General features: G+C 41.6%; 1 protein-coding gene across 2 annotated transcripts in view; it reads right to left on the reverse strand.

Annotated features, from left to right (window-relative positions):
* The window catches only part of LOC139567736 (VPS10 domain-containing receptor SorCS3-like), a 228,387-nt gene that overhangs the window by 22,793 nt on the left and 185,583 nt on the right, over window positions 1–20,011 (reverse strand). For both annotated transcript variants that reach the window (XM_071389195.1, XM_071389194.1), the window contains exons 11-16: window positions 19,545–19,647; window positions 18,634–18,710; window positions 18,321–18,412; window positions 16,497–16,604; window positions 13,473–13,590; window positions 9,965–10,098 (exon numbers count right to left, since the gene is read on the reverse strand). In XM_071389195.1, the coding sequence (XP_071245296.1) occupies window positions 9,965–10,098; window positions 13,473–13,590; window positions 16,497–16,604; window positions 18,321–18,412; window positions 18,634–18,710; window positions 19,545–19,647 (632 nt within the window). The remainder of the gene's footprint in view (window positions 1–9,964; window positions 10,099–13,472; window positions 13,591–16,496; window positions 16,605–18,320; window positions 18,413–18,633; window positions 18,711–19,544; window positions 19,648–20,011) is intronic.

Below are 20,011 nucleotides of genomic sequence, written 5' to 3' on the forward strand. Positions count from 1 at the left end.
TCCACCTGACAAGTGTGGCATATCAAGAAACTGATTAAACAGCATGATAATTACACAGCTGCACCTTGTGATGTAGACAATAAAAGGACACTCTAAAATGTGCAGTTTTGTCACACAACACAATGCCACAGATGTCTCAAGTTTTGAGGTATCGTGCAATTGGCATGCTGACTGCAGGAAAGTCCACCAGATCTTTTGTCAGAGAAGTTTCTCTAGCATAAGACACCTCCAACGAGGTTTTAGAGAATTTGGCAGTATGTCCAACTGGCCTCACAACTGCAGACCACATGTATGTCGTTGTGTGTGCAAGCGGTTTGCTGTCAACGTTGTGAACATTGCGCCCCATGGTAGCTGGACTGTTATGGTATGGGCAGGCAGGCATAAGCTACAGACAACAAACACAAGTGCATTTTATTGATGGCAATTTGAATGCACAGAAAAACCGTGATGAGATCCTGAGGCCCACTGTGAGGGCAACTTATTTTAACTTCTTATGGCTGCAAGGGGCAGTATTGAGTAGCCAGTTAAATCGTGCCCATTTCAAACGGCCTCGTACTCAATTCTTGCTCGTACAATATGCATATTATTATTACTATTGGATAGAAAACACGCTCTAGTTTCTAAAACCGTTTGAATTATTTCTCTGAGTGAAACAGAACTCATTCTGCAGCACATTTCCTGACCAGGAAGTGGAATGTCAGAAATCGATGCTCTGTTCAACTTCCTGCCTATACATGGGCATGATACGTAAGAGTCTACGTACACTTCATACACCTTCCCCTGGTTGTCAAGAGGCGGTGAGAGAAGAAATTTCGTGTTTATCTTGGTCTGATGTGGAATTAAAGCTCTTTGTATGACGTGACCGTCCATTTCCTGTTTCTGGAGCACGCGAAAGGGGACATGGATTTGCCTTCTGTTTAGCTGTCGTTATGGACGACTAACATCTCCGGTTTAGATTTTATTTGATACATGTGACCATATCATCGTAAAGTATGTTTTTTCAATATAGTTTCATCAGATTATTGAAATTTTTTCGGGAGTTTTGCCGTGTTCCGTTCTCTGACTTTGTTGCCGTTGGAGAGATCCGTGCCACCTGGCAAGTGCCCATGCTAAATCAAGAGGGAAATTTGCCGTTCCAGATCCAAACAACGACTGTTCTGGACAAAGGACACCTTGTCCAACATTCTGACGGAAGATCACCAAAAGTAAGAAACATTTTATGATGCTATTTCTAATATCTGTCGTGCATGTGAACTGGTCGTCGGCGCCCAAGTGTTTCTGGCTATTGTGGCTACGCTAATATAACGCTATATTGTGTTTTCGCTGTAAAACACTTGATAAATCGGAAATATTGTCTGGAATCACAAGATGCCTGTCTTTCAATTGCTGTACACTATGTATTTTTCAGAAATGTTTTATGATGAGTATTTAGTTATTTGGCGTTGGTGTCTGTAATTTTTCTGTCTGCTTTCGGTGCAATTTCTGACTGTAGCTGCAATGTAAACTATGATTTATACCTGAAATATGCACATTTTTCTAACAAAACATATGCTATACAATAAATATGTTATCAGACTGTCATCTGATGAAGTTGTTTCTTGGTTAGTGGCTATTTATATCTTTATTTGGTCGAATTTGTGATAGCTACTGATGGAGTAAAAAACTGATGGAGTAAGAAAAGTGGTGTCTTTTGCTAACGTGGTTAGCTAATAAATGTATATATTGTGTCTTCCCTGTAAAACATTTTAAAAATCGGACATGTTGGCTTGATTCACAAGATGTGTACCTTTCATATGCTGTATTGGACTTGTTAATGTGTGAAAGTTAAATATTTAAAAAAAATATCTTTTGAATTTCGCGCCCTGCACTTGAGCTGGATGTTGTCATAAGTGTACCGGTGTCGGGCTGCACCCCAAACAGGTTAAGGTATCTGTGACCAACAGATGCTTAATGTGAAATCTATAGATTAGGGCCTAATGAATTCATTTCAATTGACTGATTTCCTCAAATGAACTATAACTCAGTAAATTATTTGAAATTGTTGCATGTTGCGTTCATATTTCTGTTCAGTATATAACCTCTGATTTCAGTCCAGTCACTGTCCCACTTTGTAATCAACCCCTGGACCTTTTGTTCACAGCACAACAGAACAACAGGCCGGTGCATTATCACCCTCTAACACAATACACAATCAGTAAACATTTCAGACCTTGACGTTTGTGTACACTTCAAAGTCAATTAAAAGTGTGTTTTTGTTTTTGTTATTCACTCTGAAAGTTGACGTTTCTTAAAGAGATTTTTTTTTTTTTTTTTTTTTCACTGTCTCTATCACCAGCTAGAGAGAGAGAGAGAGAGAGAGAGAGAGAGAGAGAGAGAGAGAGAGAGAGAGAGAGAGAGAGAGAGAGAGAGAGAGAGAGAGAGAGAGAGAGAGAGAGAGAGAGAGAGAGAGAGAGAGAGAGAGAGAGAGAGAGAGAGAGAGAGAGAGAGAGAGAGAGAGAGAGAGAGAGAGAGAGAGAGAGAGAGAGAGAGAGAGAGAGAGAGAGAGAGAGAGAGAGAGAGAGAGGTGGGTCACGATCAGATGAGCTCCTGCATTTTTCAGCATTTTCTTTAAAAAAGATACATTTAGAGTTAGATAAACTTGGATTTTTTGTCAGGAACCCATACAGGATGCTACCCTCTACAACATAACCTTCACTTCAAATCAAAACTCAAAACCTACAACCTGATTTTGGACGGATTTACGGAATCACCTGGAAGGTTCACATCTACCAAGGATTAATTATTATATTCAGCAAATCCTCTGGAAAACAACAGAAACCTGAGAACACCACCCAACCTGGAACTGAGTGAGTAATGTTTAGTCTGAAACTATATTTGATTTCCAAAAGCCAAGAAGAAAAATACATGACACTACTTTATAAGGACTGAATAGTAATATAATTCTGCCAAGCTTGATACAGCTTCAACTAGCACTTAAGTGTCAAGTGAGAGGTGTCAAAGCCCATTAGCCCAACAATGGCAGGAGAGTCGAATAGTCTACCCCAACCAAATGGAGAGGCCTTAGAAGCTCCCTCCTGCTGTTCAGAGGTAATTAAAATACAGTACCCTGTGCATGTAAAAAATGACAAGACAAGAAAAGATCACAAAATGAAGCTCCTTATGGAAAATCAAGAGACACTTTTTGCTGACTATTACAAAAATGGGAACATCAGCAACCTTATCTTCCACACAAACCATCCCCAGGCATGGCACAGTGCTATATTAGCACACTACCCCTCTGTTAAGAGAGGGGGGGTTAACGAGGGGTGGAAACTCAGGATTCTTGACAATGAGGACGAGGAGTCAGCTAATATAAATCTCTATAAGTCTGGAACAGTATTGGTACAGGGCAACCACAAACAGTTTCAGCTGGACTTTCACCTAATCAAAGAATTAGCCCAGCAGGAGAAGCTCTCCCTTGATAAAGATACCCCCACCCCAAGTGGGTCAGACCAAACCTCTTCACCATATAACCCCACAGACGAGCAACCCTCAGCAGACAGTCAAACTCCCAGTACAGAGTACTTCTCCCTCATTGAAATGAAGGATAAATTCACCCAGCTGGAGGTAAGGCAGGTGGAGCTGGAACAGCAGGTGATCACACTCCAGTCAGCACAGACCCAGACAACAGTCCAGCACAACAACACCCCCTTAACCAGACCTGGAGAGCTGGAGGTGGAGAAAGACATATCTGCACTATGGACAGTGGTGAGACAACATCAACAGGAGAAAGAGCAGGAGCAGGAGAAGAACAGAGCACTAGAGGAGAGGATCAGACTACAGGAGGAGAGGGAGAGGGGGATGGAGGAGAGGATCAGACTACAGGAGGAGAGGGAGAAGGGGATGGAGGAGAGGATCAGACTACAGGAGGAGAGGGAGAAGGGGATGGAGGAGAGGATCAGACTGCTGGAGGAGAGGTTGAGGGGGATGGCATGTGACAGAGAACAACCCACTAGGGAGGTGGCCATCCCCACAGAGACGCCAGCAGAACAGCCCACCTCAGCACCCGACAAAAGTCTCGACACCACAGCAGAACAGTCCACACCAGACCCTGACCATAGAAACGACATCACAACAGAACAGACAAAAGAAAAACCCCAAGCCCAGCAGCTCTCACCCCCTCTGAGCACCCCCCCTGTCAGCCACCCTGATAGCCCTCCTGACAACCCCCCCACACCCACTGAGGACAAACACAAGACACAGATTGTCCTTCTTATGGACTCAAATGGGAAATATATAGAAGAAAAAAAACTTTTTCCCAAACACAGTGTGTCTAAACTCTGGTGTCCAAACACCCAGCGCGCCCTAGACCTTCTGTCTGAGGACAAACTAGGCTCACCTAGCCACATAATAATACACACAGGCACAAACGACCTGAGAGCACAGCAGGAAAGGGTGGCCACAGCACTGAAGGGAGTGATTGAAAAAGCTTCTTCTACTTTCCCCAACGCACAAGTGGTCATCTCCACCCTGCTACCACGAAAAGACTTCCACCCTGCTACAATACAGCGGGTAAACGCAAGCATTTCCCGTGACTGTGCCTCAAAACCAAATGTTTTTCTGGCCCACCACTCCACCCTGGACTTGAACAGCCTCTATGACCAGGTCCACCTCTACAAGGCAGCAGTGCCCACCTTTGCCCGGACTCTAAAGGACATCGCTCTCAAACGAAGCCCCAACACTTCACACAGGAGCAACAGATCAATAGACACCCCACCCAGACCAGCGAGACACCCTCCAAGACCTCCAGGACCCCCCCCTGGACCTACACACCCCCCCCACATCAACCATGCCCACACCCAATTTAGGCCCCCTCAGATCAGACCCATGCCACTCCTGCCCACCCCATGCACCCCACCCCCGCAAAGAGGGCATCAACATGGAAGTCACACATACGCCCAGGTAGTGAGCGGGCAAACAGGCCCAACCCCCACTCTTACACTCGCCCAAGCCAACGGCATGTACCAGATGCTCAGCAGGCTCTGCTCACACTTACTGGCCTGAGGCCAAACCCCGACCAACAACATTGGACACTTTATGGAACAAAAAGCCTTCACTATATCATCCTGGAATATCCAAGGTCTGAGGTCATCTGCCTTTGGCCTAAAGAGCAGGAACCCGGACTTCACCAAAGAAATCGGTAATGCAGACATTGTCATCCTGCAAGAAACATGGTATAGAGGAGACGGACCCACTGGTTGCCCTCTAGGTTACAGAGAGCTGGTAGTCCCATCCACCAAACTACCAGGTGTGAAACAGGGAAGGGACTCAGGGGGAATGCTAATTTGGTATAGAGCAGACCTAACTCACTCCATTAAATTAATCAAAACAGGAACATTTTACATTTGGCTAGAAATTCAAAAGGAAATTATCTTAACAGAGAAAAATGTCCTCCTGTGTGCTACCTATATCCCCCCACTAGAATCCCCATACTTTAATGAAGACAGCTTCTCCATCCTGGAGGGGGAAATCAATCATTTCCAGGCCCAGGGACATGTATTAGTCTGTGGCGACCTAAATGCCAGAACTGGACAGGAACCTGACACCCTCAGCACACAGGGGGACAAACACCTACCTGGAGGTGACAGCATTCCCTCCCCCATATGCCCACCTAGGCACAACTATGACAACATAACCAACAAAAACGGGTCACAACTCCTGCAGCTCTGTCGCACGCTGGGTATGTACATAGTCAATGGTAGGCTTCGAGGGGACTCCTATGGTAGGTACACCTATAGCTCATCTCTTGGCAGTAGCACTGTAGACTACTTTATCACTGACCTCAACCCAGAGTCTCTCAGAGCGTTCACAGTCAGCCCACTGACACCCCTATCAGACCACAGCAAAATCACAGTCTACTTGAACAGAGCAATACTCAATCATGAGGCATCAAAGCCAAAGGAACTGAGTAACATTAAGAAATGCTATAGATGGAAGGAATGCAGTTTGGAAACCTACCAAAAAACAATTAGGCAACAGCAAATTCAATCCCTTTTAGACAACTTCCTGGGTAAAACGTTCCACTGCAATAGTGAAGGTGTAAACTTGGCAGTAGAAAATCTTAACAGTATTTTTGACCTCTCAGCTTCCCTATCAAATCTAAAAATCTCAAATAGAAAACCGAAGAAAATGAACAACAATGACAAATGGTTTGATAAAGAATGCAAAAATCTAAGAAATAAATTGAGAAACCTGTCCAACCAAAAACATAGAGACCCGGAAAACCTGAGTCTACGCCTTCACTATGGTGAATCACTAAAACAATACAGAAATACACTACGGAAAAAGAAGGAACAGCACGTCAGAAATCAGCTCAATGTAATTGAAGAATCCATAGACTCGAACCAATTCTGGGAAAATTGGAAAACACTAAACAAACAACAACACGAAGAATTATCTATCCAAAATGGAGATGTATGGGTAAACCACTTCTCCAATCTTTTTGGCTCTATAACAAAGAATAAAGAGCGAAAACATATACATGATCAAATACAAATCCTAGAATCAACTATTAAAGACTACCAGAACCCACTGGATTCTCCAATTACCTTGAATGAGTTACAGGACAAAATAAAAACCCTCCAACCCAAAAAGGCCTGTGGTGTTGATGGTATCCTTAATGAAATGATCAAATATACAGACAACAAATTCCAATTGGCTATATTAAAACTCTTTAACATCGTCCTTAGCTCTGGCATCTTCCCCAATATTTGGAACCAAGGACTGATCACCCCAATCCACAAAAGTGGAGACAAATTTGACCCCAATAACTACCGTGGAATATGCGTCAACAGTAACCTTGGGAAAATACTCTGCATTATCATTAACAGCAGACTCGTACATTTCCTCAATGAAAACAATGTACTGAGCAATTGTCAAATTGGCTTTTTACCAAATTACCGTACAACAGACCATGTATTCACCCTACACACCCTAATTGACAACCAAACAAACCAAAACAAAGGCAAAGTCTTCTCATGCTTTGTTGATTTCAAAAAAGCCTTCGACTCAATTTGGCATGAGGGTCTGCTATACAAATTGATGGAAAGTGGTGTTGGGGGTAAAACATACGACATTATAAAATCCATGTACACAAACAACAAGTGTGCGGTTAAAATTGGCAAAAGACACACACATTTCTTCTCACAGGGTCGTGGGGTGAGACAGGGATGCAGCTTAAGCCCCACCCTCTTCAACATATATATCAATGAATTGGCGCGAGCATTAGAACAGTCTGCAGCACCCGGTCTCACCCTACTAGAATCCGAAGTCAAATGTCTACTGTTTGCTGATGATCTGGTGCTTCTGTCACCAACCAAGGAGGGCCTACAACAGCACCTAGATCTTCTGCACAGATTCTGTCAGACCTGGGCCCTGACAGTAAATCTCAGTAAGATCAAAATAATGGTGTTCCAAAAAAGGTCCAGTCGCCAGGACCACAAATTCCATCTAGACACCGTTGCCCTAGAGCACACAAAAAACTATACATACCTCGGCCTAAACATCAGCACCACAGGTAGCTTCCACAGAGCTGTGAACGATCTGAGAGACAAGGCAAGAAGGGCATTCTATGCCATCAAAAGGAACATAAATTTCAACATACCAATTAGGATCTGGCTAAAAATACTTGAATCAGTCATAGAGCCCATTGCCCTTTATGGTTGTGAGGTCTGGGGTCCGCTCACCAACCAAGATTTCACAAAATGGGACAAACACCAAATTGAGACTCTGCATGCAGAATTCTGCAAAAATATCCTCCGTGTACAACGTAGAACACCAAATAATGCATGCAGAGCAGAATTAGGCCGATACCCACTAATTATCAAAATCCAGAAAAGAGCCGTTAAATTCTACAACCACCTAAAAGGAAGCGATTCCCAAACCTTCCATAACAAAGCCATCACCTACAGAGAGATGAACCTGGAGAAGAGTCCCCTAAGCAAGCTGGTCCTAGGGCTCTGTTCACAAACACAAACACACCCCACAGAGCCCCAGGACAACAGCACAATTAGACCCAACCAAATCATGAGAAAACAAAAAGATAATTACTTGACACATTGGAAAGAATTAACAAAAAAACAGAGCAAACTAGAATGCTATTTGGCCCTAAACAGAGAGTACACAGTGGCAGAATACCTGACCACTGTGACTGACCCAAACTTAAGGAAAGCTTTGACTATGTACAGACTCAGTGAGCATAGCCTTGCTATTGAGAAAGGCCGCCGTAGGCAGACATGGCTCTCAAGAGAAGACAGGCTATGTGCTCACTGCCCACAAAATGAGGTGGAAACTGAGCTGCACTTCCTAACCTCCTGCCCAATGTATGACCATATTAGAGAGACATATTTCCCTCAGATTACACAGATCCACAAAGAATTTGAAAACAAATCCAATTTTGATAAACTCCCATATCTACTGGGTGAAATTCCACAGTGTGCCATCACAGCAGCAAGATTTGTGACCTGTTGCCACAAGAAAAGGGCAACCAGTGAAGAACAAACACCATTGTAAATACAACCCATATTTATGCTTATTTATTTTAACTTGTGTGCTTTAACCATTTGTACATTGTTACAACACTGTATATATATAATATGACATTTGTAATGTCTTTCTTGTTTTGAAACTTCTGTATGTGTAATGTTTACTGTTAATTTGTATTGTTTATTTCACTTTTGTGTATTATCTACCTCACTTGCTTTGGCAAGTGTTAACACATGTTTCCCATGCCAATAAAGCCCCTTGAATTGAATTGAAAAGAGAGAGAGAGAGAGAGAGAGAGAGAGAGAGAGAGAGAGAGAGAGAGAGAGAGAGAGAGAGAGAGAGAGAGAGAGAGAGAGAGAGAGAGAGAGAGAGAGAGAGAGAGAGAGAGAGAGAGAGAGAGAGAGAGAGAGAGAGAGAGAGAGAGAGAGAGAGAGAGAGAGAGAGAGAGAGAGAGAGAGAGAGAGAGAGAGAGAGAGAGAGAGAGCGAGAGAGACAGACAGACAGACAGACAGACAGACAGACAGACAGACAGACAGACAGACAGACAGACAGACAGACAGACAGACAGACAGACAGACAGACAGACAGACAGACAGACAGACAGACAGACAGACAGACAGACAGACAGACAGACAGACAGACAGACAGACAGACAGACAGACAGACAGACAGACAGACAGACAGACAGACAGACAGACAGACAGACAGACAGACAGACAGACAGACAGACAGACAGACAGACAGACAGACAGACAGACAGACAGACAGACAGACAGACAGACAGACAGACAGACAGACAGACAGACAGACAGACAGACAGACAGACAGACAGACAGACAGACAGACAGACAGACAGACAGACAGACAGACAGACAGACAGACAGACAGACAGACAGACATGTGGTCAGGAAGTTTGTGAAATGTATCATATAATAATTTCATTCCCAAAATAATTAAAACAACTATCCCTGGAGATGAATGGATTGTAATTAAAACTCATACAGTCTGACCTGAAACCGCTGGCATTTACATAGAAATGTGTCATTGCTTTTCTCTTCCCTGCCTTTAGAAGATAAAAACAACCGCAACCTACAGTCCTATTAACACCCTTCATCTTCTCTACGTTGTTTTAAACATAGCAAAACGAGCTCAGCAGAGAGACAGACGTTAGGAGCAAATTATTCCCCAAAATATCTGATAATTTGAGCGCTGACACACCAAAAATTAACCAAATGAATGGCATCCTGAAATAGTGTATTAAATCGAAAAATTACTTAAATGGGACAACATACACAAAGCGTCATACAAAATGTCTCTCTCTTTTATGGACAATGAAACTTCTGTTGATCTACTCATGTTTAGATTTGTGATAAAAATACATGTTTTCACGTGTTCTATTTTACTGCAATTGTGAGTTATTATACTAGTATACTATAATTACCATTCAAAGTCGTGGGCCCGACAGATACACGACTCAGCAGAGAGGACTTTGGCGTAGTCTTTTCCCAGCATGCAATAGTTTCCTGGTCTGCGTTTCATATAGATCTGTTTCTGGCCCATCACACACGGCTCGCCCTGTGAAACACATACAGGATATTAATCCATATAGTGAACGCACATGGGATTACAGTATGTCATTTTCAAATGTCAAATTAGCATAGAACAGCAAGTCAAACCATTCTTATGTTAACCTATTGAGCTTATTGGAACTACCCAAACACTGTAAGTACACTGCATCTACCTTGTAAAAACATTGGTACCTGGAGGAAAATGGGGGAGGGTCTTGGGGGAGGGTCATTTTTTTATATCAGTCAGGGGAAGGGTTTCTTTTTTTTTCTTTTTTTGGCCAGGGGAGGGTCAGGTAATTTGTAATTGATTAAATGTCAAATTGCTCAGGATTTGAGAATTAGTTCCTTATTATTTTATCTCGATGTGTGCCCAATGATGCCCCTCATCCCTGATTCTCTGCTTGGCGCGCAATATCAAGTGCCACTACTACTATACTATATGCTATAAGCCTTGGCTATATGAAGAGGATGCTAGGAGAAGCACAGGGCAAAGTTATATTTCTTAGAAAATGTACTTCCCTCCTGAGTTTTTGCACTGCTGGGATGGTGTATATAAAACTAGGTTACACTGCATTACACACTGCAATGGATAGGCATTCCCAATCATGAGCCCCGGCCTGCCCTGCTCTTGCTGATGTAAACATTTTTGTGCTGCCTAACAAATGACTGTGCTGTGTATGGTGGCACTTCAGGAGGCGAGTCAAAGACTTATTCTGTATTTTTTATTTTATTTGTCCAAAAAAGTATAGATCTGTGCGTGCAGACTAGGCCTCCTGATGCCCTGTTCAGTTTGAGAGGGAGAGAACGAAGATGAAAAGGAAGACCCGAGGTGAACTTGCTACTGATAGATTTGATTTTAATAAAAAATATATGTTTTGTTGCCCATAATGAAGATATTTATCAGAGTGTTTGACCTCACAATAAGCCATATTCAAGTAATTTACAGAACTTACATTGTTATAAAGCAGCACTAGTTTAATTTGACTTTAGGCTATTAACAACAAGAGGGCTTTATGTTGGACTCTATTTCTTCCTATTCAAGAAATAAGAGGTAGACCTACCTGTTAGGCAGATTCAATTATAGTCTACTATCCATAGACTTTGTCAGCCAAGTCCTTCAGTCACCATACACTCCTTAAATATCTCAGTGTCAGTGAAGAGCTTGGTATGTTAAGTTAAAACCAGGGCTTGAATTGAGGAGACATGTGAGGGTATTGTGGCTTTTATTAAAGAACATGGCTAAAAGCATAGGCCTACCCCCTAGTTAGCTCGTTACTTTGGAAATAAAAGTGTATGGACCTGATTATATAAAGTGATATGTAAGGACACTTTAATCCGCAATTCTTTATGCTAGAAACAAGCTGTAAAATGCCGGGGAAAGAAGAGACTGATGCATATGGGATATCTTTGGTTTGTCTCTATGACATGTAGAGGCTGCTACCTTCTACAACCTTGGAGAAAAAAAATGCACTTTCTTTGGGAAGTAATGTGTGATTCTGTCTATCAATTGACGTTCAACATTTCAACAGGCTACTAAACAACATACTAACTCTAAAATCAGCCAGGAGCAAGCCAGGTAGCCTAAGAAGGAACAATAACGTATTATTGTTAGATCATTATTATTTCCAGGCTTTAGCCTGCCATTTAAGAAATCCATTGAGAAACATTTGTGACATGCTACAGGCTTTCAGCATTTTAACAACACATCAACAACAGCACTTCAACAACATGCCTATATAGTACATTTCGCATTTAGGCTGTAAAAAATGAAATCAAATAAATTATTTCGAATTAAATAGAAACACGAGTTTGGCTAGTCTGTGGTTTGAGGATCATGAGGTGAACTACAGTATGCATGCCTAGTTTGTTAATTTAGCCTAGCAGATGCTCTTATACTCCCATGCCCTAATGCCAGTCTACGCAAATCTATTTTGCAGCAACAATATCTGTCACGCCCTGATCTGTTTCACGTGTCCTTGTGCTCGTCTCCACCCCCTCCAGGTGTCGCCCATCTTCCCCAGTTATCCTCTGGGTATTTATACCTGTGTTTTTTGTCTGTCTGTGCCAGTTCATCTTGTTTGTTCAAACCTACCAGCATTTTGTCTCAGCTCCTGTTATTCCCTAGTCTCTCTTTTTCTCATCCTCTTGTTTTTTCTTTACCCTTGCCTGGTCCTGACCCTGTACCCGCCCGCCTGACCACTCTGCCTGGTCCTGACCCTGTACCCGCCCGCCTGACCACTCTGCCTGGTCCTGACCCTGTACCCACCCGCCTGACCACTCTGCCTGGTCCTGACACTGTACCCACCCGCCTGACCACTCTGCCTGGTCCTGACCCTGTACCCACCCGCCTGACCACTCTGCCTGGTCCTGACCCTGTACCCACCCGCCTGACCAATCTGCCTGGTCCTGACCCTGAACCTGCCTGCCTGCCGTCCTGTACCTATCGATTATCGACCCCTGCCTGCCTTGACCTGTCGTCTGCCTGCCCCTGTTGTTACAATAAGCATTGTTACTTCACACAGTCTGCACTTGGGTCTTACCAAGATTCCTGATAATATCATGGAATAAAATAGAAAATCATTGTTTCCCAAAATATTTTTGTCGTTGTTGCTGTGTTAAACAACTAATGGCTTTTTCTCAAATTAATTGATGATCATGTACTTCAGTTGTAATGGGTTCTGTTGTGCTCACCTTTTACAGTTGATCGACAACTTTAGCACTGTTGCAGACATAGACTATCCTCTATTTTTAACAATAGCCTGTAGAGAAATCAAAATGTCTCTGGTGCTGCAGCATGCGCTCATTCGTTGTCATGCTCTATTGTACTATTTAAAAAGACCATAGTCATCTCCAGTCATGTACAATTATGTAGAATTGCATGAAATGTGTCAATAAAAGTTTTTTTGGGGGGGAAAGCAAATAAGTTGATAGATTCATTCAGTGCTTTTGTTAATTTAATTGATATATTTTCACCACTACCCTTGTCCGGGGGTGGTCTTTGAACCCACAAACTTCTAGCTACTTTGCCATCTAATAAAATGAAGAACGGTTTCTAAAACCGCAATACAAAGGCTCTGGTCTGTCCTAGGAGTGAGTGTAAATGGTAGGCATGTTCTCTGCTATCCACTTTATGTTTTAATTATTATTTTGCTTATAGGGGAGGGGCACTTTTTTTATTTTTACCATTAAGGGAGGGTCGTGTAAAAATCTATTTTACTGAAGGAAGGGCCATCCATTTTTATTTCAGAGAGGTCCAATTTCCTACAGGTATCGTCATTATAAATAATGTACAGTCCCTAACTACCATGTAAATACATTGTTATTAGGTAATAAGGACACATATTGATAAGTTGGACCAACTTCCTTTTGAAGAGGTCTTACCTTGTTGTGAAGGTGCCACGTCTGATAGTCTCCTTCTGTACATTTCCTGTTGAAGATGGACTTGTAGTCTATCTTGATAAGCTGCCACTCGGACCTATGGCTGAAATGTCCAAAAAACCTTGAGAAACCAAAGGATGGATACACAAGTTAATATAACTCGACAAGGGTTTTCAGTGCTACAAGTTCTCACCAATTACGTTAAGTCTATGAGTAATTACATTTTCCTAGTTAAATATGTCAATCAAATGGGGAATTCAGTCCTAAGCTGACAAACTGACAACCCTTATAAATCAAATATTTTCTCCCATTTAAACGTCTGTTAATAAAGACGAGACATCAGCATTCGTTGAATTAAAATGCCTCCCCATCCCCTCATATCTTCCCTCCAAGAGGAACAGGGTTCCCAAGAGAACGAGATGGAGAGACAAGTTATGTCATCCATCTCATCCCTCCATCCCATTCCCTTTCACCAAAAGGAACAGAGTCCCAAAACAATGGAAGACAGAAAGATTAAGCACGTCATCCCTCCTTTTCTCCATCTCTCTAAGACTTCCTACGGAGGACAAAAGAATGTCATCCCCCGTCTATAGATCATTCATCACTGCACGTCATCCCTCGATTAACCTTTTGTCAATAGGGGGGCGCCATTTCGACTTTATAAAAATTCGTTCCCAAATTAAACTGCCTCTTACTCAATTCTTGCTCGTACAATATGCATATTATTATTACTATTGGATAGAAAACACTCTAGTTTCTAAAACCGTTTGAATTATTTCTCTGAGTGAAACAGAACTCATTCTGCAGCACATTTCCTGTCAGGAAGTGAGATTTCTGAAATCGAGGTCCCTGTTCTAGGGTCAGTTTATAAGTCCCCATGTAAGCTATGGGGCTACATGCACTGCATACGCCTTCCTCTAGATGTCAGTAAGCGATGAGAATTTGAATGGAGTGGATTGCACCATCTCGGGCACTATAAAAGCTCATGGAACGGAAGTACCGTTCTTTTCAACGGGGCGCCTGGCGCAAGAGGGACATCACAATGGCGTCCTGCAAAACCTTTCGTTTTAGCAGTTCTATATCTCCGGTCATGTTTTTATTCGTTATAGGTGTTAAAGACATCATAAGGTAGTTAATTTAAACCGACTTATAGCAGTTTATATCAGTTTATTGCGATTTTCTGGGATTTCTTTGTGACGCGCTATCACGAGTTGGACACCTCTCCAGTGGATGGCTATCGTTAGCTGCTATTTCTACAGGAGAAGATGACATCTTTCAACCAAAAGACGATTGTTCTGGAGAAAGGACACCTTGCCCAAGATTCTGATGGAAGCTCAGCAAATAGTAAGCAGTCTTTATGCTGTTAATTCGTATTTATGTTGACAAATGTCAAATAATAATTCCGCCATGAATTTCGGTGCGGTCTCGCTTTAGCGCACGCTGTATTGCGCAGTAACGTTAATTTTAAAAATCTAACACAGCGGTTGTGTCACGATCGTCTATGGGTGAGAGAGAGGACCAAGGCGCAGCGTGTGCAAAATACATTCTCTTTATTTTAGAGAAAGGAAAAACACGAAACGAACACTGAATACAAACTAAACAAAACAACAAACGACCGTGAAGCTAAATGACGTAAGTGCAATGACAAGCAACAAACGTTCAACATAGACAATTACCCACAAAACCCCAATGCCTATGACTGCCTTAAATATGGCTCTCAATCAGAGACAATGAACCACAGCTGCCTCTAATTGAGAACCAATCTAGGCAGCCATAGACATACAAACACCTAGACAAGACGATGACCCCTTTACCATACAAAACCCCTAAACAATACAAAAACACATACCTTCCCCATGTCACACCCTGATCTAACTAAAAAACATAAAGAAAACAAAGAATACTAAGGCCAGGGCGTGACAGGTTGCATTAAGAACTAATGTATCTTTCATTTGCTGTCCAACCTGTATGTTTTTAGTCAAGTTTATGATTACTTATCGATTAGAATAGGTGCCTCTCCAAGATGGCGCCGGACAGATTGCTTGAAGTTTTGGCCACTAATCACATTTACATTTACATTTAAGTCATTTAGCAGACGCTCTTATCCAGAGCGACTGACAAATTGGTGCATTCACCATTACACAATCAACATGGGTGTTACAGTAAGTAATCACATTGTATAACCACGATTTGTGCCGCTAAATATGCACATTTTCGAACAAACCCTATATGCATTGTTTAATATGATGTTACAGGACTGTCATCTGATGGAGAATATCAAGGTTAGTCAAAAATTATATATCTTTTGCCTGTTTGTTACGATCGCTAACCTTTGCTGCTGGTAAATGGTGTTGTGTTTCTGGCTATTGTGGTAAGCTAATATAATGCTATATTGTGTTTTCGCTGTAAAACACTTAGAAAATCTGAAATATTGGCTGGATTCACAAGATCTGTGTCTTTCATTTGCTGTACGCTGTGTATTTTTAAGAAATGTTTTATGATGAGTAATTAGGTAATACACGATGGTCTCTGTAGTTATTCTAGTTGCTTTGGTGAGAGTTGTGATGGTGGCTGCAATGGTAAACTATGATTTATACCTGAAATATGCACATTTTTCTAACAAAACATATGCTATACAATAAATATGTTATCAGACTGTCATCTGATGAAGTTGTTTCTTGGTTAGTGGCTATTTATATCTTTATTTGGTCGAATTTGTGATAGCTACTGATGCAGTAAAAAAATGGTGGAGTAAAAAAAGTGGTGTCATTTGCTAACGTGGTTAGCTAATAGATTTACATATTGTGTCTTCCCTGTAAAACATTTTAAAAATCAGAAATGATGGCTGGATTCACAAGATGTGTATCTTTCATCTGGTGTCTTGGACTTGTGATTTAATGATATTTAGATGCTAGTATTTACTTGTGACGCTATGTTAGGCTATGCTAGTCAGCTTTTTTACTGATGGGGGTGCTCCCGGATCCGGGTTTGGGAGGAACTAGAAGTTAATCTATTGTCCCGACTCACGTCATGATCTGGTTCTCTGTCCCGGCCTCCACCAGCATCCCGTCCACGAACAGAGGCACCAAGGAGAAGCTGTGTCTGGTCCACTGACGCCCCTCATCAAAACTGATTCTGTAACAGAGTCACAACACAATAACACATTGAATGAATCCCAAATGGCACCCAGGGCCTATAGGGCTCTGGTCTAAAGTACTGAAGCCTACTAGGAAAAAGGATGTCATTTGGGATGCAGCCATTCACATCTCAGACTGGCAGTAACAACAAGGCCCATATTCATAATTCTGACTTGGAGTGCTGATCTAGGATCAATTTTACCTTTTAGATCATACAGAATGAGATTATACGGACCGGTGGGATCTGATCCTGGATCAGCATTGCTACTCTGAATACGAGCCCTGATGCTCTCAATTACAGTGTGTCAACTGGGTTCATGGAAGATCAGTGGAGTGAATAGTCTCCAGAGACAGTCAGTCGCTGAATCTCAGGTTGGGTCTAATTTGACTACAGTTAACAAACGTTCTGTTGAATAGAAGAAGAATAAAACAACAGAACTGCGTTCGACTATCAAAGCGTGGAGGCAAAAAACCTGAAGGGAAAACAACAACGTCATAGGTCTTGAGTTTACATTTACATTTACATTTAAGTCATTTAGCAGACGCTCTTATCCAGAACGACTTACAACTTACTAAGTTTACTTAGTCTACAGTGAAGTGATGTAGAAGAAATAACACAACACACAAAACAAACCAGAATAGAACTGTTTCATGTTCTAACGACTACAAAACAGGGGCAGAGAGGTGTGGGAAGACAAATAAAAAATAGAAAAAGAGATTGGGCAACGTTCATCCTCCGGGCCTGTTCTCTATTGATTCTGACATCTCATCAACATCACTTCAGATGTGAGAACACTGTAGTACTGTGTGTGACAAGGTTGGGAACAACACTCAACAATGCACAGTCTTGCTCTAGCATGCAAGAAGCAGCAGCCCCCTTGTTGCAGCTTCCATCTAATCCTCCGTCAGTCAGCATGCCTTCATCTGGCTATAAACTCAGACAACAGACAAAGCATTGATACGCATCTATTAGGAGGATACCAGGGTCACGAAATGTTTACTGTTACACTAGCTGGGAGGAGAGAGAGAGAGAGAGAGAGTGTGAGAGAGAGAGAGAGAGATGATTGGTTTCTACAGCGCTTGCCTGGGTTCAAATAGCATTTGCTATCTTTCAAATACTTTAGCTACCCGTTACCTGGCCTAATGGAACCAATGGAATTGGCCCAAAAGTGCAAACCCCACCCATCTGCCACTCTAGACAATTAAATATCTCAATTAAATGCTGAAAAAAAACAATACTATTTGAAACCTGGTTTGATATGAGGGCTTCTACTGTGTTCCTTTCCTCCACTAGTGCACTGAAATCATCTTGGAGACACAACCAGGAAGGAAGGAATCCTCCACACCTTGGTGCTAAAAGTAATCTCTAAATGTTTTTCTAAAGTGATATAAGAAGAAGAGAGATGTGGTTTCAGTTGAGTTGGTCTTCACTGAGGCAAAACGTGGGCGCTCCAATTTACAATATGATGGTCAGTGTTAAAGTACTAAAAGGGGGACTTGGTGAAGAAAAACACTTTCCCCCCAATTTAGATTTTTGACAACATGTTTGTATATTTATTGCATATGTTTGTGCTTTGCAAGTTGTTCCAACCTTGAATACTGCCTTTAATCATATATAAAGTAACATTAAAAACGTTTTCTTGACATCAATAGAAGTACTAACATGTTATACCAGTTTACAGAGATACAAACACTGAATTAGATTTAAACCTACTGTAAATGTCTAGTGGGGGCGGTTGGTTGTTTCACAGCGACAAGGGCCCCTCCTTTATCCAGAAACCAGACATTGTGTTCCTCCTCGAATATCTGAAAGAGGGCACACAGGCAATTCAATATAATATATGATTTACATACAGTTACCTTGTACACATCTAGCTGAATACTGAGTTTTAAAAGACCTCATGATCAAAAGGCAGAGACAGCAGTCCAAAATACTTATTCTCCAAACTACAATATTCAAATATATTATTAGAATGCCTTAGATGAGAATGCCTTAGATTTTACCCCCAAATTCAGCCTAAACTCACCTGTCTCCAGTTGTTACCAGCATCAGATGAGATGAACATTCCAACGTTATTGTACGACAGGTCAGACCCAATATTCCCTGTGATAACAATGCAACAAAGAATTAGTTCAATATTCAAATGATGCTGAAAATATGAAGATGGTGTAAATTAAAATGAAGAAAAGATGCAGAGAACAGAAGAACAACCATTCATGCTTGGATGGATATTTCTCAGTTTTTCTGAAGCAATGTTGTAACATTTTAATCTCTGAGCATATCTCTCCACTTTTTTGATGCCTTGTAATATCTCCCATCCACTGTTCAGTGTCAGGCGTGAGTTTTGAGCTGCATCGTGTTTGTCAGGGTCACCAAACATAATATGTTGTGTCCTCAGTCTGCACTGGCCTACTTAAATAAACCGGATGACTCTGCATCACCAAAATGTCAGTAAGGACAACATCAGAAGTGCTATAGCATGTCTCTGGACAGATTCAGTACATTTATACAGGCTCCCAGTGGCTTAGGGATCTCACAGATCCATTAAGAGATTAGAGGATAGGAGGAGGGGACAAACTATTGTTTTGGTGACAGAGCAAATATTGTTTGAGGACAGAGATGAAGAAAGCATATTCATGGATGTAGGTCGCTTTTGTTGTTGTTGTTAAGATACAATATTTTCCCACACGGTTGAAGATGAGTTGTTTATAGCAGGACCTGCAGATCCCTATCAGTAATGTTAGGGATTGGATCATCATCATAATATTCACAGTCAAATGGAATTTCAGCACTGACCTGGAAAAGATAGACAGTTATTCTCCTTTTGTACCATTACCTAAATTGAACAGATGTCTCTCTATTCAGCCAAATACATTTTCACATAAGTGAACAATAAGGTAATGTTATCTATCAAATGTTCATTCTGTATTCTCTCACCTGTGGCCACTATGATTCCCGGTGCTGAGGCCTTGGTTGATATGCTGCCTGACAAGTAGGGGTTTTCAGACGTCTGCAGTTGGAGATGGAGCGAACAGAAGGGCTGAGAAATGACAGACAGTCCATTATATTCGACGAAGCTATTATACACTGGTCAATCAAATCCCCAGTGTTACATAGAACACTACAGGGTTGATCTTTAAAGGTGCACAAAGCATGTGCTTTTTATTTCAAGAGAAGGTCCTTTAGATAAGGAAAAGAAAAGCTGCCATGCGGTCTTTATTAAGCTTTCATCTCAGAAAGCCTGAAGATAATGCCTAATAGAATCTTTTGAATTCTGAAGTCTTCCAGTGAGTTACATTTACACCAAATTCTAATAACAATGCTAACATAGGCAATTAACTATACAAAAAAACTATATTTTGTTAACAAAACAAAACATGAATAAAACTAAACACAAGTAAGAC

The sequence above is a fragment of the Salvelinus alpinus genome, chromosome 2 (assembly GCF_045679555.1).
Source record: "Salvelinus alpinus chromosome 2, SLU_Salpinus.1, whole genome shotgun sequence".
NCBI lineage: Eukaryota > Metazoa > Chordata > Actinopteri > Salmoniformes > Salmonidae > Salvelinus > Salvelinus alpinus.